Source organism: Phyllobates terribilis, unplaced genomic scaffold (genome assembly GCF_046119375.1).
Source record: "Phyllobates terribilis strain yellow unplaced genomic scaffold, ASM4611937v1 Scaffold_88__1_contigs__length_6355796, whole genome shotgun sequence".
NCBI classification, from domain to species: Eukaryota; Metazoa; Chordata; class Amphibia; order Anura; family Dendrobatidae; genus Phyllobates; species Phyllobates terribilis.
The window spans coordinates 3,404,516-3,429,537 of NW_027362848.1; the positions used below are offsets into that span (position 1 = coordinate 3,404,516).

The following is a 25,022-nucleotide window of genomic DNA, read 5'->3' on the forward strand; positions in this document are numbered from 1 at the left end:
GACCAGAGAATCTTATTTCTCATAGTCTGGGAGTCCTTCATGTGTTTTTGAGCAAACTCTATGCGGGCTTTCATATGTCTTGCACTGAGGAGAGGCTTCTGCCGGGCCACTCTGCCATAAAGGCCCGACTCGTGGAGGGCTGCAGTGATAGTTGACTTTGTGGAATTTTCTCCCATCTCCCTACTGCATCTCTGGAGCTCAGCCACAGTGATCTTGGAATTCTTCTTTACCTCTCTCACCAAGGCTCTTCTCCCACGATTGCTCAGTTTGGCTGGACGGCCAGGTCTAGGAAGACTTCTGGTGGTCCCAAACTTCTTCCATTTAAGGATTATGGAGGCCACTGTGCTCTTAGGAACCTTGAGTAATGCAGAAATTATTTTATAACCTTGGCCAGATCTGTGCCTTGCCACAATTGTCTCTGAGCTCCTTGGACAGTTCCTTTGAGCTCATGATTCTCAATTGGTCTGACATGCACTGTGAGCTGTGAGGTCTTATATAGACAGGTGTGTGCCTTTTCAAATCAAGTCCTATCAGTTTAATTAAACACAGCTGGACTCCAATGAAGGAGTAGAACCATCTCAAGGAGGATCACAAGGAAATGGACAGCATGTGACTTAAATATGAGTGTCTGAGCAAAGGGTCTGAATACTTATGACCATGTGATATTTCAGGTTTTCTTTTTTAATAAATTTGCAAAAATTTCTACATTTCTGTTTTTTTTAGTCAAGATGGGGTGCAGAGTGTATTTTAATGAGAAAAAAAAATGAACTTTTTAGAATTTATCAAATGGCTGGAATGAAACAAAGAGTGAAAAATTTAAAGGGGTCTGAATACTTTCCGTATGCACTGTATGCCCACATGCTGAATACATTGGGCAATTTAAAAAAAGTACCGGACAACTTCTTTAAGAGTTGATTTACCTGTAAAACATTTCCCACATTAAGAACATGAAAAAGGCTTCTCCCCTTTGTGAAGTCTGCTAAATCAAATCTGATTTCTTGTTAAAACCTTTTCCACATTCTCAACAGGAAAAAGGCCTCTCTTCTGTGTGGGTTCTCTGGTGGCGATCAAGATTCGCTTTCCGGTTAAAACATTTTCCGCATTGTGAACAGGAAAAAGGTTTCTCTCCTGTGTGGGTTCTCTGGTGGCAATCAAGATGCGCCTTCCAGTTAAAACATTTCCCACATTCTGAACATGAAAAAGGCTTCTCCCCTGTGTGGGTTCTCTGGTGCTTAACAAAATATGATTTCTGGCTAAAACATTTCCCACATTCTGAACATGAAAAAGGCTTCTCCCCTGTGTGAATTTTCTGGTGCTTAACAAAATATGATTTCTGGTTAAAACATTTCCCACATTCTAAACATGAAAAAGGCTTCTCCCCTGTGTGGGTTCTCTGGTGCTTAACCAAATCTGACTTCTGGTTAAAACATTTCCCACATTCTGAACATGAAAAAGGCTTCTCCCCTGTGTGAGTTTTCTGGTGCTTAACCAAATCTGACTTCTGGTTAAAACATTTCCCACATTCTGAACATGAAAAAGGCTTCTCCCCTGTGTGATTCCTCTGGTGCATAACCAAATATGATTTCTGGTTAAAACATTTCCCACATTCTGAACATGAAAAAGGCTTCTCCCCTGTGTGGGTTCTCTGGTGGTTATCAAGATGAACTTTCTGGATAAAACATTTCCCACATTCTGAACATGAAAAAGGCTTCTCCCCTGTGTGAGTTTGCTGGTGCTTAACCAAATCTGACTTCTGGTTAAAACATTTCCCACATTCTGAACATGAAAAAGGCTTCTCCCCTGTGTGGGTTGTCTGGTGCTTAACAAAATATGATTTCTGGCTAAAACATTTCCCACATTCTGAACATGAAAAAGGCTTCTCCCCTGTGTGAATTTTCTGGTGCTTAACAAAATATGATTTCTGGTTAAAACATTTCCCACATTCTAAACATGAAAAAGGCTTCTCCCCTGTGTGGGTTCTCTGGTGCTTAACCAAATCTGACTTCTGGTTAAAACATTTCCCACATTCTAAACATGAAAAAGGCTTCTCCCCTGTGTGGGTTCTCTGGTGGTTATCAAGATGCGTTTTCTGGATAAAACATTTCCCACATTCTGAACATGAAAAAGGCTTCTCCCCTGTGTGAGTTTTCTGGTGCTTAACCAAATCTGACTTCTGGTTAAAACATTTCCCACATTCTGAACATGAAAAAGGCTTCTCCCCTGTGTGATTCCTCTGGTGCGTAACCAAATCTGACTTCTGGTTAAAACATTTCTCACATTCTAAACATGAAAAAGGCTTCTCCCCTGTGTGGGTTCTCTGGTGCTTAACAAAATATGATTTCTGGTTAAAACATTTCCCACATTCTGAACATGAAAAAGGCTTCTCCCCTGTGTGGGTTCTCTGGTGGTTATCAAGATGAACTTTCTGGATAAAACATTTCCCACATTCTGAACATGAAAAAGGCTTCTCCCCTGTGTGAGTTTTCTGGTGCTTAACCAAATCTGACTTCTGGTTAAAACATTTCCCACATTCTGAACAGGAAAAAGGCTTCTCTCCTGTGTGAGTTCTCTGGTGCTTAAGAAAAACTGATTTCTGGTTAAAACATTTCCCACACTTGGAACAAGAAAATCCGTTCTCCACTGTGTGATTTTTTTGATGTTTAAAAAAAGACTTTTCGAGTGGAAAACAATCTCCAAATTCTGAACGTGAACATGCCTTCTTTGCTTTAGGAGCAGTTTGTTTTTTAATGCTTATTATATGACTTTGATTTTCCTTAGCGGTCGGTAATGAATTAGAAGACAGGACGTGTTTCAAAGGATTAGATGACTGATCTTTGTTGTGAAGGGATGATGGTATATCTGGAGTAATGGCATTCACTTCAATTGTATCCTGTGGGATCTCAAGGTCATCTGATTTGAAAATTGAAGAAGATGTCAGCTGTCCCTCTGATCTCCTGGTACAGTCATCTGCCAAGATTAAAACCAATTTTAACATTTCTATTTAAACTGTCAGTAAAAATGGCAAGTTAAGTAAAAAAAATAATTATTCACCAAGACAATGACAGTTCACAGTCTAATAGAAAACCTCATAGCATGAAGCAGTAGACCATGGTGTTCAACTGTTTGTTCATTCTTCCTCCCAAATATGAAATAAAAAGTCACCAAACAATGTTATGTAGGGGAAATAATACCAATAAAAACGTTTACTCATCTCCACAAAAAACAAGTCCCCACTCAGGTCCATCATCTGTCAGTGGAAAAACAGAGGTTTCCTCATTATTAGTGGCTCAAAGGCTCTTGTAAAGTAACATGGCTTCCATAAACTAATCCAGCAATATCCGCTCTCCCAAAGTCAGATCCCCCCCCCGCACTTCTGCGCCTTGCAGTGCGCCCAAACCACACTCAGCATCCATGTATTTAGCATTGCTACAGTGAGAAGAACCCACTTAACTTATGGTGTGTGTCTCATGGAGCATAATCTGGGCACTATGTGTTGGGTAAAAAATGGTATATTTGCAATTTTCACACTCCAACATAGTCTGCGTGCTAATTTGTGGAAAGTGACTGTGGAGTCAAAATAGTCACTACTCCTATAGATTAATTCACTGAGGGTTATAATTTCCATAATGTAGTCAGTTTATGGGGATTTCTATTGCTCTGGTTTTCTGCCATTTTGTCATATTAGGGCTTCTGTAAATGGTGGGTCCCATCTCCTCTGGGATCTGCTCCTGCGATATCTGCTTCTCTCACCAGGAGCCTTATTCATTCTGCAGGCGGCGCTGGTAATGGAGGAGACGTTAGAACCAGAAGCTCTGGGCGGCGCAGGCTCTGTCCAGCCACTAAGATTAGGGTGCCTGGGACCTGTAGTACCATCCAGTCTGGGTGTGAGTGCTGTCCAGCTGGAGTAATCTGCTCCCTGCTTCAGCCAACTGGAAAGCACCGCACCCTACTAAAGCTGGAAGCATATCGCTGGAAGCTGCCAGATACAGGCTTGCTCTCCTCTGGGTCAGTCCTCTGTGCTCAGCTCCCGGCTTGTGTATTTGTTTTCTGTTGTGACCCCGGCCCGTTTACTGACTACTCGTGTCTTCTGATTTTGTATGTTCTCTGCCCTCCTGGTTCTGACCCGGCTACCTGACTATTTTTCTTGCCATCTCACTCCACAGAACAGCAGGTAACACCGTGGCCCAAGCCTAGGGGGTCTCTGTGTCCAGATCCATGTAGAGGGGTTAAAGGGTGATGAGCAAGAGAATCCCTGGGATCTGGAAAATGGAGTAGATAGCGCCAAGCCTGTTCATGTGACCATCTTTTTAGATGCCAGGTGACCATGAACAGTGCCTCGAATACATTGTGTCCACAAACTATTCCAGCAAAATCCGCATTCAAATAGCTAAGTGGTACTCCTTCCCTTCTTAACCTGCCATGTGCTCAGACAGTAGTGTACAACTGTATATAGGGTATTATTAAATAAATAAATAGAATGGTGGCTCTAATGAGTATGCCCTATGCCTGCTGCAAGAAAGGCCAACTACCACAGTTGTCTGAGAATTTCCAATGTTAAAAATAAGTGAACTTGCTCTGGTACGTAGGGTATGACAAAAAGTAATAACAATGAGGATATTAAAAAATTACCAAACTTATTAAATACGTAAGTTACAAAAAGTTTAAAATAATTATTCTATTTTAAAAGGTGACTGGGAAGCTTAAAAACGGTGGAAGGAGGAAGGTTAATAAAAGTAGGGACCATGGAGATTAGTCCTGGATAAGGTGCAATACAAGCTTCCTGGAAAGTCTGTGGATGACCACGTCAGAGGGTCCCCCCTATGGAAAAAGGAGGGGATTGGCTTAATGACAGATTTTAGAGGTTACCTTCATGGATCATTAGGATAGAAAATAACCTGATTGGATGTATAAAGGGTTGGGTAGGTCTGGTCAGGTGTGGGTTATCCAGATTCAGGTAAACTGTAGAGAAACAAGAGTCGGTTTGTGCTTCAAATGCGAGAGATCCTAGTTACCTAGGGGAGGTTCATGTACCTGTAGTGGTTGATTGTAGTTGGAAGATTTTGATGCAGAGAAAGGGGCGACTTCCAATTGTATAGGGTGAAGGCGATAACCTGTATTGAGTGACAAAGAGAGCAGGGAAAAATGATTAGTAGGAAATGGCAGTAATTTGAGGAGCGAAGTCACTCCCTTCTCTGCATCAAAATCTTCCAACTACAATCCTTATAATCCATGAAGGTAACCTCTAAAATCTGCCATTAAGCCAATCCCCTCCTTTTTCCATAGGGGGGACCCTTCGACGTGGTCATCCACAGACCTTCCAGGAAGCTCGTATTGCACCTTAACCAGGACTAATCTCCAGTGTCCCTACTCCTATTAACCTTCCTCCTTCCACCGTTTTTAAGCTTCCCAGTCACCTTTTAAAATAGAATAATCATTTTAAACTTTTGGTAACTTACGTATTAAATTTGGTCATTTTTTAATATCCTCATATATAGGGTATTGTCAGACTCAAGAGAAGTTGGAAAATAATTTGTAAGGTCCATTTGTTTCCTATCATCCTTTGTGAAGAATTCCAAAGTTATCACCACATAAAGTGACACACGTCTGATTTGAAAATGGGGCCTCATCAGGAACACATAACTGGCTGCGGGAAGGGGTTAAATCAGAGGATTTTGGGCACTAACTACTGTAGAGAAAAACTGAGTATAGACAATAACACATCTACTGAAATGATCAAACGCAACAGTCTCCATCAGAGAAAAAGGAGTAACTAGTGGTGAAACCTCTCTGGGGTAATTAGAGTATGGGGCTCGGTGGCTCCAGACAATCTAAACTATCGTAAGGGACAATATTTTCTATCAGATGAGTTTCAAGAAGAAATATTAGACGTTTAAAGAGAACTTTTATAATAGTGCAGAGCTGAGGTGTCTTAAATTTAGACCTTGGGCATTTGGAAGAGGTAATGGGGACCTTTTTTTAAAAATACTACCAGGGAGTTACAGACTCACATAAGTGAGGCTGGCCAATCCCACCACAATCAAACTATCATACAGAATGAACTTGTAAAATAAAGAAAAAGACATAGAATTAAATTTTTTTACATCCCTAACGTTTGTATGAGGGGAGAGCTCCAACACTAAACTGGAGTTACACTCATTTATGGTGGACCATTGGAGCTACTATGAGTCCTGACCAGGAGAGTAGAGAAAGTATTAGCGCCCCCATTTCAGGAGAGATTGTGCAGTAATCTGAATTCTTTGGGATCTAAAACATAATGGAATTTATGACGTGGAGTGAATCCATGAAACCAGGGCTCGAGGCATGCCAACACATCTTCTGCAGGCGGGAATAAATGTATATTACAGCCATCAGCCACGCACAGCTTAGAGATATATCATGGCACAGGTGTAATGTTTTTTGTGTAGTTTATCACAATCCTATTTGAAGTTAGTTGGTTTTAAAAGAAATCGAAAAGTCAGGATAAAGGGAAACTCTGTTGTTATTGTACAGAAATTCACACTTGGCCTCACTGCACATTTAGTGTTGTCGATCATAAAAGTGAAGTTTGGCCAGAAAGACTGGACCTGGTCTTGTAGGGACCATATGAGCACATTCAGCAGCACAGAAGGGAGAGAAGGTAGATTCATCCAATAAGATATCAGGGATCTAGGAAGCCAACAGCATCATTACCCTCCGCTTTCTCTTACAGGCCCGCGGTGGACAGGGCTGAGCAAAGCGAAACCGCAGACGCGGTGGAAGCGAAACCGCAGACGCGGTGGAAGCGAAACCGCAGACGCGGTGGAAGCGAAACTGCAGACGCGGTGGACAGGGCTGAGCAAAGCGAAACCGCAGACGCGGTGGACAGGGCTGAGCAGAGCGAAACCGCAGACGCGGTGGACAGGGCTGAGCAAAGCGAAACCGCAGACGCGGTGGACAGGGCTGAGCAAAGCGAAACCGCAGACGCGGTGGACAGGGCTGAGCAAAGCGAAACCGCAGACGCGGTGGACAGGGCTGAGCAAAGCGAAACCGCAGACGCGGTGGACAGGGCTGAGCAAAGCGAAACCGCAGACGCGGTGGACAGGGCTGAGCAAAGCGAAACCGCAGACGCGGTGGACGCGAAACCGCAGACGCGGTGGACAGGGCTGAGCAAAGCGAAACCGCAGACGCGGTGGACAGGGCTCTGTTCACACGGAACAGACTGGAAGGGAAAGGCAGAACCAGATACCCACAGGGTACTTGCAGAGAAGTAGCGAGTGGACCACAAACTCACAAACGGAAGTACAGTGACAACGAACAGGAGTAGGTACGAGTTCAGACTCTGCAGAAAAGTAGTTACAGGCATTGATTATACTCTGCTGAGCAGCTGTACTGAATTGCTGATGCAGTATTCAGTGAACCTGTGAGAGACAGGGGGGATCTTTGAGGATATCGTGCTGCTTTAAGGTGCCTTAGGGCAAGTACTGCGTGTGGTATAGTGTCAGGACACTCACCGTGGATTTAGAGGTACGTGGTGTCTGCGCAGCTAGGTATGCGTCTAGTAGCTGCCAGCGTCAGTAGGTGGTATGATAGTGATGGCTTTGGTGTACCGTGCTGCCAGAAGGTCACCCTGAGTTATTTGCTGTCTGGGGGGTCATGCTAGACCCTCACCGGTACTCCAGGGGTAGGCGCGGTTTTTAGCTTGAACACTTGGCTGCCAGCGTTGCTAGAACTATATGGCGGTGTTACATTAGTTTCCAGTTTGCAGCGCTTGAAGACCTGCATGATCACGTGTGTCATGTGGTCGGAGCTCATAAGGAGGCCACAGAGGACCAATTTTCCTATGCGTTTCGGAAATCTCTCGGTTTTCTTTGTCAGGGATGGTCCTTGCAGAGTCTGTGGGCTTTTTATACACATGTTGATGAACTGGATACAGGTGTCTACTATCAATCAACCAGTTTCATGATTGGGTTCAGTTAAAAGCGAACAACTCTATTCACTGTTAAGGCCTTTTAGTCTCAGAGTGTCCAATTGGAATATCCATTGGCTTTCTGCCCTGGACATCTGCTTAATAAAGTTACCCTTTTTGCCAATACTTCTGTACCTCTTGAATACCCATTACTTTGATGTTTGCGTGGAGCCGCCATGTTTTTCAATAAAATGCTTAGATAACGGGTGGCCCTCAAATTTATTTTTAGTGTTCCTTAAATGCTCGCCTATCTGCATGGTAAAAAGCTGAGTGTACTAAAAAAGGAGGGAGTCCTGGAGATAAAGGGATTTTTTACAGATGGAGCAACCATAATCCCCAGATTTCTGGCTTTCCTAAAGATGAATCTTGGTGCTTGGGGTATAATCTTATCATCCTGTAACTTGTTCCCAAAAGAAAACAATACCACCTCAGGAAATAAATTGAAGATAGATGTATGGTTTTCAGTTAAGTCATTACTCTCTAAAACCAAATTAAGTCTTTTTGCTTAATAAAGGATTAAACTACGCCCCGTCTGATAAGTTCGATAAATTTGAGGCCTTCATAGGCAAACAATTTATGAGGCAACTAGCCATTAAGAAGCATTTTCTAAAAAATACATCTACTGCCTATCAAACCCTCCTCTGATTCCCTTACCAATAACTATAAACACACGGATCTAAAAAACAAATCAAACTTTCACCCCTTGAACCAGTATTCCACATCAATGGAAACTTTCCAGAAAAATGTTAAAGATGACATTTGGTGAGTTAGTAAAAAAAGTGTTCAAAATTCAAAAACCAACCTCACTCGAAAAGAGTGTCTAGCAATCAAACAACTGCAAAGCAACAATAATATAATTATACGGCCGGTGGATAAGGGAGGGAGAATTGTGATACTTGATCACCATCAATATCACAATGAATCATTAAGACTCCTAAGTGACAAACAAACGTATGAATGCATGACCAGTGACCCTACTCTACTTTACACAAAAGAAAGGAAGGCTTTGATCAATCTAGGACTCTAAACATGAATGTGAGTATATTTACACCCTACACCCTAGAACGGCCATATTCTATCACTTACTAAAGATCCATAAATCCTTAGACAACCCTTCAGGAAGACCCATAATCTCTGGCATTCATAGCCTGACCTCAAACCTTTCCAATTATGTCAAAAAGCACCTGCATAATATAGTCCCACTTCTACCATCACACCTTAAGGATACAACACATGCCCTAAGGTAGCTGAATGAGGTCCAATGGCAGAGCCATTACATTCTTGGCACTATTGACATCTCCAGTCTATACACTTTTATTCAACACCAAAAAGGGTGTCAAGCAGTAACTCACTTCTTAAACAAATATAGCAGAATGCCCCCGGACCAAATCAACTACATACAGGAGAGTATGTTGTTTATTTTAAATCATAATTCCTTTTGATATGAGGATAACTACTATACCCAGTGATGGGGGACCACTATGGGGACGAGGTTCACACCTAGTTACGCCAATCTCTACGTGGAGATGTGGGAATTCACCACAATATACCCTCATGGAACACTAAGTGTGAACCTGGTCCTCAGGCGGAGGTTCATTGATGATGTCCTTTTCATTTGGTCAGGCGACTAATCCTCCCTTTCTGAATTTATAGCAGGTATCAACACAAATGACTTCTTTTTGAATTTTTCCTCCCCCACTAGCTCAGAACAAATTATCTTCTTAGATTTAACTATCTGCATCAAAGAAGGTAAAATTGAGACTAGCACATTCTTCAAACTGACGGATACAAACAGCTTTATTTCCAGAGACAACTGTCATTTACCCAGCTGGCTTCTAAATGTACCGCAGAGCCAATATATGTGACTACCCTGCAACTGCTCAAATCCTCAAGACTTTGAAAATGAGGCCAATCTTCTAACTTATAAATTTCTAGAAAAAGGCTATGACCATCAACACATCATTTCCACTCGTGAGCAAGTGAATACATGCCACGTTCCACACTTCTTGTAGGTAATAAAAATAAAAACACCCATGATCAGGAGACGTCTAAGTCCATAAATATCTCCCCTATCATAACTTCCTTTAATTGAAATATACATATTATGAAGAAAATTGTAAAATGCCACTGGAAGAAGTTACAGGATGATAAGATTATAGGTGACCTTATACCCCAGGCTCCAAGATTCATCTTTAGGAAAGCCAGTAATCTGGGGATTATGGTTGCTCCATCTGTAAAAAAAAAATCCCTTTATCTCCAGGACTCCCTCCTTTTTCAATACACCCGACTTTTTCCCATGCAGAAAAGGCAAGGTTTGCAAAACACTAGGCAGCAGGAAACAAATAACTGTGACTAATGGAACGAACACTATTAAATGGAATACACTATTAAAGACCACATAATCTGTTGCACTAATAGCGTAATATATGGTCTACAGTGTCATGCAACAAGCTGTATATAGGGAGCACCATTCGCCAGCTGAATACCAGGATAGGTGAGCATTTAAGGAATACTAAAAATAAATTTGAGGGCCACCCGTTATCTAAGCATTTTATTAAAAACATGGGAACTCCACGCAAACATCAAAGAAATGGGTATTCAAGTGGTACAGAAATATTAGCGCAAAGGCAACTTTATTAAGCATAGTCCAGGGCAGAAAGCCACTGGATATTTGTGACATGCAGAAGTAGTGCTGTTGCCTCCAAAGCATCCAGCAATTGTTACAAACAACACAAGCACAAGCGACAGGAAGTGTTGTGCTTCAGAAGCATCCAGCAACTAAAGGGGTTAAAGGAGACAGGGACTGTTTTAGCAGAGCCCCAGTGGGATTGTGGGGAACTTGTTATTGTAGTCTCGCTGAAGCCAAATAGAAAGGTGGTGTGTTATCAGGACCTGACAGAAGGCAACTGAACAGGATTCAGATCAGGAGAGAAACTAAACACAGGTCAGATAAACTCCCTGAACTAACAGTGCAGAGTATTATCGGGCAGGAAGATAAGGACTGTCACAAGGATCATCTCTCTCATCAAACCCTCCCCCCCTCCATCTCCATGCAGGATAAAGAATGCAGTATACTATTGTGTCCTTGTAAATGAAAAGCCTGTGGTTGTGTATGCATAGAAGTGTGCTGCTAACAGATCTAATCTATGCTGAATTATGCTACTGAAGAGACTGTAATACTGTGCCTTGTGAACAAACTACTGTATAGTTACTGGAACCGGTTGCTCAAACTCAGACTGTACTGTAATGAAGATTATTGCTGTAATATCCCTGAATTGTACTGGCCGTGCTTCAGATTATATTCCACTGTTAAACTGTTGAAAAAGACTCTTGTCAGATGTGTCTGGTCAGTAATTGAATCTATCGTGTGCCTGAGTGAAGATGCAGCCTAAGATCGCCCTGAGTAATGGTTTCCTTGGATTCCAAAGAATTCATGAAACCCGTCTCGCCCTATCTGAACCTAGCGGCGTGCATGTAACATATTTCAATTGGACACTGAGGCCAAAAGGCCTTAACAGTGAAATAGAGTTGCTCGCCTTTAATTGAACCCAGTCATGAAACTGATTGATTGACAGCAGACACCTGTATCCAATTCATCAAAATGTGTATAAAAAGCTCACAGACTCTGCAAAGACCATCCCTGACGAAGGAAAGAGATTTCCGAAACGTGTAGGAAAATTGGTCCTCTGAGGCCCCGTACAGATTCTGACAACATCACACACGTGATTACGCAGGTCCTTAAGCACTGCAGCGCTGAGCGCCAAATTTCCCAAGTGGATGCAGCACCTAGTCACCGGTCGTGACTAGACGCTTCCAAGTGCCGCCTACTACACCGACTCCTTACCTCGGAGAAGACCTTGCACTGTCCATCTACCAGTGGTAACTAAGGCAACACCGCCATATAGTTCTAGCAGCGCCGGCAGCCAAGTGTTCAAGCTACCAATCGCTCCTACCCCTGGAGCACCGGTGAGTGTCTAGCATGACCCCCAGACAGCAAATAACTCAGGGCGAGCTTTTGGCAGCACGGTACACCAAAGCTACCACTATCATACCACCTACTGACCTCAGCAGCTACGAGATGCATACCTAGCTGCGCAGACACCACGTACCTCTAAATCCACGGTAAGTGTCCTGACACTATACCACGCGCAGTACTTGCCCTAAGGCACCTTAAAAGCTGCACGATATCCTCACGGATCCCCCCTGTCTCTCACAGGTTCACTGAATACTGCATCAGCAATTCAATATAGCTGCTCAGCAGAGTATAATCAACGCCTGTAACTACTGACCAGACCATCTTGACTACGAACCCTGGTTGCAGCAGACGATACAAGTGGCCGTGGAGCCCATTGATACCCCTCCCCAAACACAGGAAGTAAGTTACTATTAACCCACAAGCTCATCATCGCTGTATCACAGGGGGCCCTTATAATCCAACCTATAACGCTGCCCACCCTTTATCTAATTCGGTAATTTCCTGATTGTTATACATAGGTTTCCATCACAAGTAGTAAGCCTGTACTAACTTTCACATTGGATCGTCTGGACCAATTAGGTCACCAGGTAACTAAGAATTAAACCTTTCTCTCCCCACTGCTTTTACATCCGGCAGTCTATAGTAAGCAATTACCTTATATATCCATCTCTTTTTAGTAATCCCATTGGAATAACAAGAAAAAACACTTTCCATATATACCTTCATCAAGCAAATCCAGATCGGCAACAAGAGTTACCAGGTACCTCCTGCCAAACTGTGTATCTGATTAATACTCACAGCTCTCTCCATTTCACTAACTCTCCATTTTCTTGAATTCCCTTATAGCAGTGATGGCGAACCTTTTAGAGACCGAGTGCACAAACTGCAAACCAAAACCCACTTATTTATCGCCAAGTGCCAACATGGCAATTTAACCTGAATACTGAGGTTTTAGCTTAGAAAAAACAATGCCTACAGAGAGCAGATGGGGGCAGCATAGAGCAGCCACAGACAGGAGCAGCGGTATGAGACTGCAGATATAAAGAATATGCTCACCCCCATCCTAGTATATGTGCCCCATCCTAGTATACTCCCCATCCTTGTATATGTGTCCCCATCCTGGTATACTCCCCATCCTGATATATTGACCATCCTGGTATATTCACCATTCTTGTATATGTGCCCCCATCCTGGTATATTCCCCATTCCTGTATATGTGCCCCCATCCTGGTATAAACCCCATTCCTGTATATGTGCCCCCATCCTGGTATATACCCCATTCCTGTATTTGTGCCCCCATCCTGGTATATTCCCCATTTTTGTATATGTGCCCCCATCCTGGTATATTCCCCATCTTTGTATATGTGTCCTCATCCTGGTATACTTCCCATCCTTATATACGTGCCCCCATCCAGATATATTCCCCAATCCAAGTATATGTGCCCCCATCCTGTTATATTCCCGATTCTTGTATATGTGCCCCATCCTGGTATATTCCCCATCTTGGTATATTTCCCATTCTTGTATATGTGCCCCCATCCTGGTATAGTCGCCATTCTTGTATATGTGCCCCCCAGCCTGGTATATTCCCCATCCTGGTATACTCCCCATTCTTGTATATGTGCCCCCATCCTGGTATATTCCCCATTCCTGTATATGTGCCCCCATCCTGTAATAATCCCCATCCTGGTATATTCCCCATTCTTGTATATGTGCCCCCATCCTGGTATACTCCCCATTCTTGTATATGTGTCCCCATCCTGGTATATTCCCCATCCTTGTATATGTGTCCCCATCCTGGTATACTCCCCATCCTTGTACACATGCCCCCATCCTGATATATTACCCAATCCTTGTATATGTGCCCCCATCCTGATATATTCCCCAATCCTTGTATATGTGCCCCCATCCTGATATATTACCCAATCCTTGTATATGTGCCCCCATCCTGATATATTCCCCAATCCTTGTATATGTGCCCCCATCCTGTTATATTCCCCATCCTGGTATATTCCCCATTCTTGTATATGTGCCCCCATCCTGGTATATTCCCCATCTTGGTATATTCCCCATTCTTGTATATGTGCCCCCATCCTGGTATATTCACCATTCTTGTATATGTGCCCCGAACCTGGTATATTCCCCATTCTTGTATATGTGCCCCCATCCGGGTATATTCCCCATCCTGGTATATTTCCCATTCTTGTATATGTGCCCCCATCCTGGTATATTCGCCATTCTTGCATTGTAAAGGACATATTGATATTCATGCTATAGCAACTCCATTTTGTCTGCTTGTTTCAAAATCATGTTATTATCACGCCTTGCATAACATACATTCTTTCCATCTTTTCTCATGCTTTACATGGAACTTTCTCACACTAACTTTTTATCAAGAGAACATTTTGTCAGACACCTGCTTCTGTTATCTAACTAGTCTAGGCCAGGATTGACCGTGTAAATTTCCAGCGTGCTTCTAACTAACGATGATAATATGACCATATATGTGTTTCCGTAATAATTGCACTAACATTGGCTCAAGCCTGTAGTACTGTAGTATGGCTGTAGGTGATTGGACATTAATAAACTCAAAACAATATAAAATGCTAAGCAAAATAAACGGGATCAGAGATTCTTTGAATCCTCCCATACAGAGCACTGCCTCCGTTTGGTTTTCTGTGGATTGCAATCAACATAATAATTTGACACTCACTTGGTCAACCGTGAAGGGTTATTGCCCTCCCTTAACAGTATATGTGCCTCCATCCTGGTATACTCCCCATCTTGGTATAATCCCCATTCCTGTATATGTGCCCCCATTCTGGTATATTCCCCATTCCTCTATATGTGCCTCCGTCCTGGTATATTTCCCATTCTTGTATATGTTCCCTCATCCTGGTATAGTCGCCATTCTTGTATATGTTCCCCCATCCTGGTATACTCCCCATCCTGGTATATTCCCCATTCTTGTATATATGTCCCCATCCTGGTATACTCCCCATCCTTGTATACGTGCCCCCATCATGATATATTTCCCATCCTGGTATATTCCCCATTCCTGTAAATGTGCCCCCATCCTGGTATATACCCCATTCCTGTATATGTGCCCCCATCCTGTTATATTCCCCATCCTGGTATATTCTCCTTTCTTGTATATGTGCCCCCATCTTGGTATACTCCCCATCCTGGTATATTCCCCATTCTTGTTTATGTGCCTCCATCCTTGTATACTCCCCATCCTGGTATATGTGCCCCCATTCTTGTATATGTGCCCCCATCCTGGTATATTCCCCATTTTTGTATATGTGTCCTCATCCTGGTATACTCCCCCATCCTTATATACATGCCCCCATCCTGATATAGTGCCCAATCCTTGTATATGTGCCCCCATCCTGTTATATTCCCCATCCTGTTATATTCCCCATTCTTGTATATGTGCCCCCATCCTGGTATATTCCCCATCTTGGTATATTCCCCCTTCCTGTATATGTGCCCCCATCCTGGTATATTCCCCATCCTGGTATATTTCCCATTCTTGTATATGTGCCCCCATCCTGGTATATTTCCCATTCTTGTATATGTGCCCCCATCCTGGTATATTCACCATTCTTGTATATGTGCCACCATCCTGGTATATTCGCCATTCTTGTATATGTGCCACCATCCTGGTATATTCCCCATTCTTGTATATGTGCCCCCATCCTGGTATATTCCCCATTCCTGTATATGTGCCCCCATCCTGGTATATTCCCCATTTTTGTATATGTGCCCCCATCCTGGTATCTTCCCCATTCTTGTATATGTGCCCCTATCCTGGTATATTCCCCATTCCTCATTCTTGTATATGTGCCCCCATCCTGGCATATTCCCCATTCTTGTGTATGTGCCCCCATGCTGGTATATTCCCCATTCTTGTGTATGTGCCCCCATGCTGGTATATTCCCCATTCTTGTATATGTGCCCCCATCCTGTTATATTCCCCATCCTGGTATATTCCCCATTCTTGTATATGTGCCCCCATTCTGGTATATTCCCCATTCTTGTATATGTGCCCCCATCTTGTTATATTCCCCATCCTGGTATATTCCCCATTCTTGTATATGTGCCCCCATTCTGGTATATTCCCCATTCTTGTATATGTGCCCCCATCTTGTTATATTCCCCATCCTGGTATATTCCCCATTCTTGTATATGTGCCCCCATCTTGTTATATTCCCCATCCTGGTATATTCCCCATTCTTCTTTATGTGCCCCCATGCTGGTATATTCCCCATTTTTGTATATGTGCCCCCATGCTGGTATATTCCCCATTCTTGTATATGTGTCCCCATCCTGCTGGCACCCCTCACCTTCTGAAACCGGCAGCTGACCAGCGTCCAAGCGACAGGGGTACATGACGACGTCACTGCTATGCGCTCAGTCGCATGTACGCAAACGTCAGCTGCAGGATGTATTGCAGCACACAGGCCTGGTAACTTCGTGCGCTGCAATACACTTCAGCTAGATGTGCGTCCTAGAACTTACATCTAGCTGAAGTAGGGGCCGACGTCGGCGAGCTACTCACCCTCCGGGCCCGGTCCTGGAGCGCTAGTGCTGAGGCGATGGCGCGCGTGCCCTTAGGGAGGGCTCTGCGTACCTCCTCTGGCACACGTGCCATAGGTTCGCCAGCACTGCCCTATAGGAACCGTCAGTCTTTCCACACACTCCCATAAACAAAGGCCTGACCGAACGTGAACAGAGAAGCACCCATGTACTCTATTTTTACAATAGATTCCAGTATTTTAATCAGCACTTTTACCATCTAAATAAATGTATATTCTATAAACTCCTAGTCTATTCCTTTTAATTCATTAAAACCAGTGCAGATATACAGTGAAGAAAATAATTATTTGATCCCTTGCTCTTTTTGTAAGTTTGCCCACTGACAAAGACATGAACAGTCTATAATTTTAAGGGTAGGTTAATTTTATCATTGAGAGATAGAATATCCAAAAACAAATCAAGAAAATCACATTGTATAAATTAGATAAATTTATTTGCATTTTGCAGTGAGAAATAAGTATTTGATCCCTCTGGCAAACAACACTTAATACTTGGTGGCAAAACCCTTGTTGGCAAGCACAGCAGTCAGATGCTTTTTGTAGTTGATGATGAGGGTTGCGCACATGTCAGGATCAATTTTGGTCCACTCCTCTTTGCAGATCATCTCTAAATCATTCAGATTTTGAGGCGGTCACTTGGCAACTCGGAGCTTCAACTCCCTCCATAAGTTTTCTATGGGATTAAGGTCTGGAGACTGGCTAGGCCACTCCATGACCTTAATGTGCTTCTTTTTGAGCCACTCCTTTGTTGCCTTGGCTCTATGTTTTGGGTCATTGTCTTGCTGGAAGACCCAGCCACGACCCATTTTTAATGTCCTGGTGGAGGGAAGGAGGTTGTCAGTCAGAATTTTACGGTACTTGGCTCCATCCATTCTCCCATTGATGCGGTGATGTAGTTCTGTGCCCTTAGCAGAGAAACACCCCCAAAACATAATGTTTCAACCTCCATGCTTGACAGTGGGGATGGTGTTCTTTGGGTCACAGGCAGCATTTCTCTTCCACCAAACACGGTGAGTTGAGTTAATGCCAAAGAGCTCAATTTTTGTCTCATCTGACCACAGCACCTTCTCCCAATAACTCACAAAAGCAACCAGGTGTTCATTGGCAAACTTCAGAAGGGCCTGCACATGTGCCTTCTTGAGCAGGGGGATCTTGTGGGCACTGTAGGATTTTAAACCTTTAAGGTGTAATGTGTTACCAATGGTTTTCTTGGTGACTGTGGTCCCAGCTGCTTGAGATCATTAACAAGTTCCCCCCATGTAGTTTTAGGCTAATCTCTCACCTTCCTCATGATCAAGGATACCCCACGAGGTGAGATTTTGCATGGTGCCCCACATCGATGTCGACTGACAGTCATTTTGTATTTCTTCCATTTTCTTACTATTGCATCAACAGTTGACTCCTTCTCACCCAGCGTCTTACTTATGGTTTTGTAGTCCATTCCAGCTTTGTGCAGGTCTATGATCTTGTCCCTGACATCCTTAGACAGCTCTTTGGTCTTGCCAATGTTGTAGAGGTTAGAGTCTGACTGATTAATTGAGTCTGTAGACAGGAGTCTTTTATACAGGTGGCTATGTAAGACACCTGTCTTTAATGCAAGTAACGAGTTGATTAGAAGCGTCTAACTGGTCTGTAGGAACCAGAACTCATAATGGTTTGTAGGGGATCAAATACTTATTTCTCACTGAAAATGCAAATACATTTATCTAATTTATACAATGTGATTTTCTTGATTTTTTTTGGATATTCTATTTCTCAATGTTAAAATTTACCTACCCTTAAAATTATAGACTGTTCATGTCTTTGTCAGTGTGCAAACTTGTCAGCATATTCTACGTATGCTGTCTTTTGGCTTTGTCATTTACAGATCTGGGCAGGTAACGGTCAGTGTCTTCTAATTCCAGGGGGTAGATGGATCTTCCAGGCTCTTATTTCTGTAGAAAAGGGCTTTCGATGCCCAAAGTCATTTGAATAGTTTTTGGAGAAGGAGAATGTTGTGGTCTCGAGGCAAAATGGTGATCACACAATTGTGATACGGCCGGACTACACCATCGAAAAAGCAACCACAGCCGGCCTGCTTGGTCTGTGCAACTTGTAATCCAGGAAAAACAGGGAAGACTCCACCAAAACATCTGGCAAAACCACTATACCCATTTCAGAGAATCCAAGTTGACCATATTCAGATGCCCAAAGTAGGGAAATATGAATATGTTCTGGTAATAGTGGATATGTTTTCAGGTTGGCCTAAGGCCTACCCAGTCACTAACATGACAGCCCGCACCACAGCTAAGAAACTGATGACAGAGGTTGTGTGTAGGTTTGGGGTACCAAAAGTAGTAGAAAGTGACCAGGGACCAGCATTCACGGCCCAACTCTACAGGGATCTGTGGAGTATGGTAGGAACTAGCTTTAAGGCCCCGTCACACTAAGCGATATCGCTAGCGAGATCGCTGCTGTGTCACGGTTTTGGTGACTCACCAGCGACCTCACCAGCGATGTCGCTATGTGTGACACTTTGCAACGATCAGGCCCCTGCTGTGAGGTCGCTGATCGTTGCAAAGTGTCCTGGACCATTTTTTGGTCGTTGGCCTCCCGCTGGCCAGCACACATCGCTGTGTGTGACCAGCGGGACCAACGATCTGGCTGGTAACCATGGTAAACATCGGGTTACTAGGGGCACGCGCGCACTTAGTAACCCGCTGTTTACCATAGATACCACTCTGCTACTGTGAGCGGAGGCTCCAGCGCACGGTAGCAGAGTGGTATCCATGGTAAACAGCGGGTTACTAGGGGCACACGCGCACTTAGTAACCCGATGTTTACCATAGTTACCAGCCTGCTCCTGCTTGCAGCAGGCTGGTAACGGGAGCAGGACATCGTGGAACGATTCTTTCCACGATATCGTTGCTCCCCTGATCGCTGGTGAGCCTGCCTGTTTGACAGCTCACCAGCGATGTATTAGCGATGCAGCAACGATCCCTGACAGGTCGTATCGTTGTCGGGATCGCTGCTGCATCGCTTAGTGTGACGGGGCCTTAAGTCTTCATACGCCTTACAATCCCAAAAGTAGTGGAAAGGTTGAGAGACTGAATGGTACTTTAAAGTCCAAATTGTTGAAGATTAATCAGGAGACACAAATTCCCTGGCCAGACGGTCTTCCCATTGCCCTGTACTCAATCAGAAACTCCCCGACAGGCCAACACAAACTGATTCCCTATGAGATTTTGTTTGGAGGAGCCCCAAGGTTGGGAGGGTAGTTCCCCCAAGATACCATTGTTAACTATGTAATACAATTGTCCAAAGAACTTGCAATAACACATGCTGCAGTCTTCTATCCCAGATCCTGACAGTGACGAGCATACTCACTCAATCAAACCTGGAGACTGGGTGGTCATTAAGAAGCACGTCCAGAAGTCCTCCCAGATACGAGGGCCCATTCCAAGTGATCTTGGTGACACCTACAACAGTCAAAGTCGAAGGGAAGGCCACTTGGATCCACGCTTCACATTGCAAGAAGACCCCAGCACCAGCACAGCCATGAGACTGTATATCCTTTACTGCATTGTTTTTGTGAGTGCTCAGAATCCAGAGTCTCAGGTAGCAATTACTCAGAAGAAGGGGGCGTATGTAAGATGTTCGGGTACTCTTGTTGTACCTATATTCTAGATAATGCTGGCCCTACAGGCAAAGTAACAATTGCTCTAAAGAAACTTACTAGTTTATCAGAAGAATTTAAAGAAAATTCAGGGATCAAGGATCCTTGGGACCAGTATTTCTCATGGATGAGTGGCTGGCAGAAATGGTTAGTGCAGGTGGGGATGGCAATTCTTGTAATAATGATTATACTAGCGATGATGGCATGTTGTGTTGTTCTTTGTATACGGAAATTAATATAAAAACTGTGGATCCTAGAATGGTAATGACTGATGAGGAAACGAATAACTGGACAGAAGAATCTTTGACAACAATCCAGATTAAACAGTCAAGTCTTAAGTAATAAGTCTAAAGGCCCTGTCACGCAGTAGCGATTTCGCTGGCGATCTTGTTGTGTGTGAAGGGGCCTTAACACTTGATTGTGGCGCCTGTATAGTTCCCTTGTTTGTGGTGGTTTGTGTGTTGGTGTCCATCCGGCAGTGTAGCGGACAGGCTTGTCTGGGGAATCTGGCCTCGGCTGGCTCCTCCCACTAGGGGCGGAGCAGTACTTGGGCGGGTCTGTGTGTTTGCACTTCGGCTGGAGCGTTCACCCACTGCCAAAGGAGAAGGGAGCGGTGAAAGCAGTATTCATTTACTTATATCTAGAATTTATATTATTAAATGTAACCTCTAGATTCTTTTGTGTGAAATTTTTGCTATGTATTTCTACAAGTGCTAAGCAGAGAGGGGGTCTGATGAAGGGTTTCAAAAATGTTTTTAGGGGGGACAGTTAAAGATAAGATTCTAAAATCAACTAAAAAAACATTATATGAAACTCTGATGTATACGAAATATCTATACTTATATTCTGTTATATGTTATGAATCTTGTTTTGCATATTGTTATATTGGATATCATTTAGTCATATATACCCTCACTTTAATATATATTATGAAAACCTTGATATATATATTAGATATCTGCACTCGTGTATATATATATATAAATATCCTGAAAGGATTAGTTGGAACTGGTTATAGAAGTGGACTTTCAAATTGTTTACAAGAAGGAGACGAGACAAAGGATTCAACATGACACCTCCCAAGAGAATATCCTGAGGAATGAGGAGAATATCTGGGGAGGAAACACTTAACCCCATAGGACAACATAATGAGACTTATCTATACCATGGGCCAGAGACCACTGTGATTGCTCAATTGCCTCAGGGCGACGCCCTATTGGGACCTTCCTTTATACTGAACATATATATGTTATGCTGGAATAATAAACACATCTTTCCTGCGCCATCTCTCTTCAAGAGAAGTTCAGTATCTGACTCTGTTTGTCCGATATCAAAGCTTCACGTATACACTTGAATACGTTCATTTGGCAAGGGATAAGCAAAGGGTTGGGGTCCTTTGAACCTCACTTCCACAGAAGCATATTGCCGGAAGCTGCCAGATACAGCCTTGTCCTCCTCTGGTTCAGTCCTCTGTGCTCAGCTCCCGGCTTGTGTATTTGTTTCCTGTTGTGACCCCGGTCCATTTACTGACTACTCTTGTGTCTTCTGAGTTTGTATTTTCTCTATCCTTTTGGTTCTGACCCGACTACCTGACTATACTTCTTCCCATCTCACTCCACAGAACAGCAGGTAACTCCGTGGCCCAAGCCTAGGGGTCTCTGTGTTAGTCCGGATCCATGTAGAGGGGTTAAAGGATGATGAGCAAAGTAATTTGTGTTTATGACGTAAATTTATGAAGTAATTTATGTCCTCCCTCTGTCTAAAACTGAATCTGTCAAAAACTGAACTACTCATATTTCCTCCCTCCACTAACCTATCTATGCCTGAAATTGCCATTTCTGTTTGTGGCTCAACCATTACTCCCCAGCAACATGCCCGCTGTCTTGGGGTCATTTTTGACTCAGATCTTTCCTTCACTTCTCACATCAAATCACTCGCTCGTGTCTTCTACACCTCAAAAACATCTCAAGAATCAGGACTTTTCTCACCTTTGACTCGGCAAAAACTCTTACTGTAGCTCTTATTCATTCTCGTCTGGACTACTGCAACTCTCTACTTATCGGGCTCCCTCTTACTAAACTCGCCCCTCTCCAATCCGTCCTTAACGCAGCAGCCAGGATCATATTCCTCGCCAACCGCTACACCGATGCCTCTTCCCTGTGCCAGTCATTGCATTGGTTACCCATCCAATATAGAGTTCAATTTAAACTTACCACGCTTACCCACAAAGTGCTCCATGCTTCAGTACCCCCCTACATCTCCTCCCTTGTCTCAGTCTACCACCCTACACGTGGCCTCCGTTCTGCCAGTGACTTAAAACTAAAATCCTCCATAATCCGAACTTCCCACTCCCGTCTCCAAGATTTCTTGCGTGCTGCGCCAATTCTTTGGACTGCACTACCCAGGACAGTTCGATTAATTCCCAATACCCACAGTTTCAAGTGGACCCTAAAAACCCATTTCTTTAGAGTGGCGTATCACCTCTACACACTATCTGTCCATCCCAGTTGTCCGTCCCAGTGTTCCCCCATATTAAAATCTTGTTCAAGTTCAGGTTCATACCAACCATGCACATAATAGCCTCGGTCAGGACTGTACACATACTGGCAGGCGACCAGTCCATGTATTATTATTTATCCTATTTAGTATATCAAGTCTGCATTATACAATATATGTACATTCTACCTTTTGTGTCTCCCCCATTTCCTCATAGACTGTAAGCTTGCGAGCAGGGCCCTCACTCCTTTCGATATGAGATATGCTTATTCTGTATTGTCTGTATAAATCCCCCCTAAAATTTGTAAAGTGCTGCGGAATATGTTGGCGCTATAAAAATAAAAACTATTATTATTATTAATTTGTGAAATCTGCAAACGGGTTAGATAAGGCAAGCCTGTTCGTGGTGGCCATCTTTTGAGCTTCCAGGTGACCATGAACAGCGCCCCCAATACATTGTGTCTGCAAACTATTCCAGCAAGATCTGCATTCAAATAGCTAAATGTCGCTCCTTCCCTTCTTAACCTGCCATGTGCCCAGACAGTAGGGTACAACCATATATAGGGCATTGTCAGATTCAAAAGAAGTTGGAAAATAATTTGTAAGGTCCATTTGTTTCCTATTATCCTTTGTGAAGAATTTCAAAGTTATCACCACGTAAAGTGATTTGAAAAATGGGGCCTGTTTAGAAACACAAAACTGGCTGCAGGAAGGGGTTAAATCAGAGGATTACAAAGTCAAAAACAGTGAGTATAGACAATAAAAAATCTATTGAAATGATCAAACTCAACAGTCTCCATCAGAGAAAAATGAGTAACTACTGGAGAAACCTCTCTGGGGTAATTGGAGTATGGGGCTCGGTGGCTCTTGGGAAACTAAACTATCGTAAGGGACAATATTTTCTGTCAGATGAGTTTCAAGAAATATTAGACATTTAAAGTGAACTTTTTTATAATACTGCAGAGCTCAGGTGTCTTAAATTTAGATCTCGGGCATTTGGAAGAGGTAATGGAGATCTTTCTGAAAGACTACCAGGGAGTTACAGAGTCACATAAGTGAGGAAGGCCGATCCCACCACAATGAAACTATCAGAGAGAGTGAACTTGTAAAAAAAGAGAATATAAAAACATGTAACATCCCCAACAACAACGTATGTATGAGGGGAGAAATCCAACACTAAACTGGAGTTGCACTCATTTATGGTGGACCATTGGAGCAACTATGAGTCCTGACCAGGAGAGTAGAGAAAGTATTAGTGCCCCCATTTCAGGAGAGATTGTGCAGTAATCTGAATTTCTTAGGATGAAAACATAATGGAATTTATGACGTGGAGTGAATCCATGAAACCAGGGCTCAAGCCAACACATCTCCTGCAGGCGTGAATAAATGTATATTACAGCCATCAGCCACGCACAGCTTAGAGATATATCATGGCGCAGGTGTAATGTTTTCTGTATAGTTTATCACTATCCTTTTTTAAATTAGTTGGTTTTAAAAGAAATTGAAAAGTCAGGATAAAGGGAAACTCTGCTGTTATTGTACAGAAATTCACACTTGGCCTCACTGCACATTTAATGTTATTGATCAAAAAAGTGATGTTTGGCCAGAAAGACTGGACCTGGTCTTGTAGGGACCATATGAGCACATTCAGCAGCACAGAAGGCAGAGAAGGTAGATTCATACAATAAGATATCAGGGTTCTAGGAAGCCAACAGCATCATTACCCTCCGCTTTCTCTTACAGGCCCATCATAATATTTTTCTTCAAGTGATTTTCTCACTTGTCAGCACATTCTACGTACGCTGTCATTTGGCTTTGTAGTTCACAGATCTGGGCAGGTAACGGTCAGTGTCTCCTAATCCCAGGGGGTAGGTGGATGCTCCAGGTTGTAAGTTCTACAGAAAAGGTCTTTTAAAATTACACAAAGTAATGTGAACATTTTTGGATGGACTAAAATGTTGTGATCTAGAGGTAAAATGGTGATCACACGATTGTGATACGGCTGGACTACACCACTGATAAAGCAGCCACAGCCGGTGACCGAGAAGATTCTGTGACTTCTCTGCATTTAGTGGTTCCTACTCACCTGGGTAGTCATATGTAGGAATCTCCTCTTTACAGCGCTCATCACCCCTCACATATGTCTCTGCAGTATTAATATGGGTCAGATCTTCACCCTGAAACAAATATTGTAAAAGTCACAGACAGATGATAAGTCACATCTATGATCAGCTCTAATCCAGCCATCTCCACCATCCTCATTACACAAGTATAAAACATATAATACTGGTGGATAAAACAAGACTGAGCACAAGACCTTCACAGCCGTCTACACATCATAGGGGAGAT

At 43.2% G+C, this 25,022-nt stretch overlaps 1 protein-coding gene and 1 long non-coding RNA gene across 2 annotated transcripts in view; one reads left to right on the forward strand and one right to left on the reverse strand.

Moving 5' to 3' along the window:
- Window positions 1-838: 838 nt before the first annotated feature.
- LOC141197814 (uncharacterized) overlaps window positions 839-25,022 on the reverse strand; it is a 35,159-nt gene continuing 10,975 nt past the window's right edge. Inside the window, exons 7-8 of the mRNA XM_073662889.1 lie at window positions 24,760-24,850; window positions 839-2,967 (exon numbers count right to left, since the gene is read on the reverse strand). Coding sequence (XP_073518990.1) covers window positions 1,022-2,967; window positions 24,760-24,850 — 2,037 coding nt within the window. The 3' untranslated portion in view covers window positions 839-1,021. The remainder of the gene's footprint in view (window positions 2,968-24,759; window positions 24,851-25,022) is intronic.
- LOC141197805 (uncharacterized) lies at window positions 12,165-12,690 on the forward strand. Its single transcript, XR_012269857.1, has 3 exons — window positions 12,165-12,320; window positions 12,440-12,508; window positions 12,599-12,690. It is a non-coding gene; the product is annotated as an uncharacterized lncRNA (long non-coding RNA).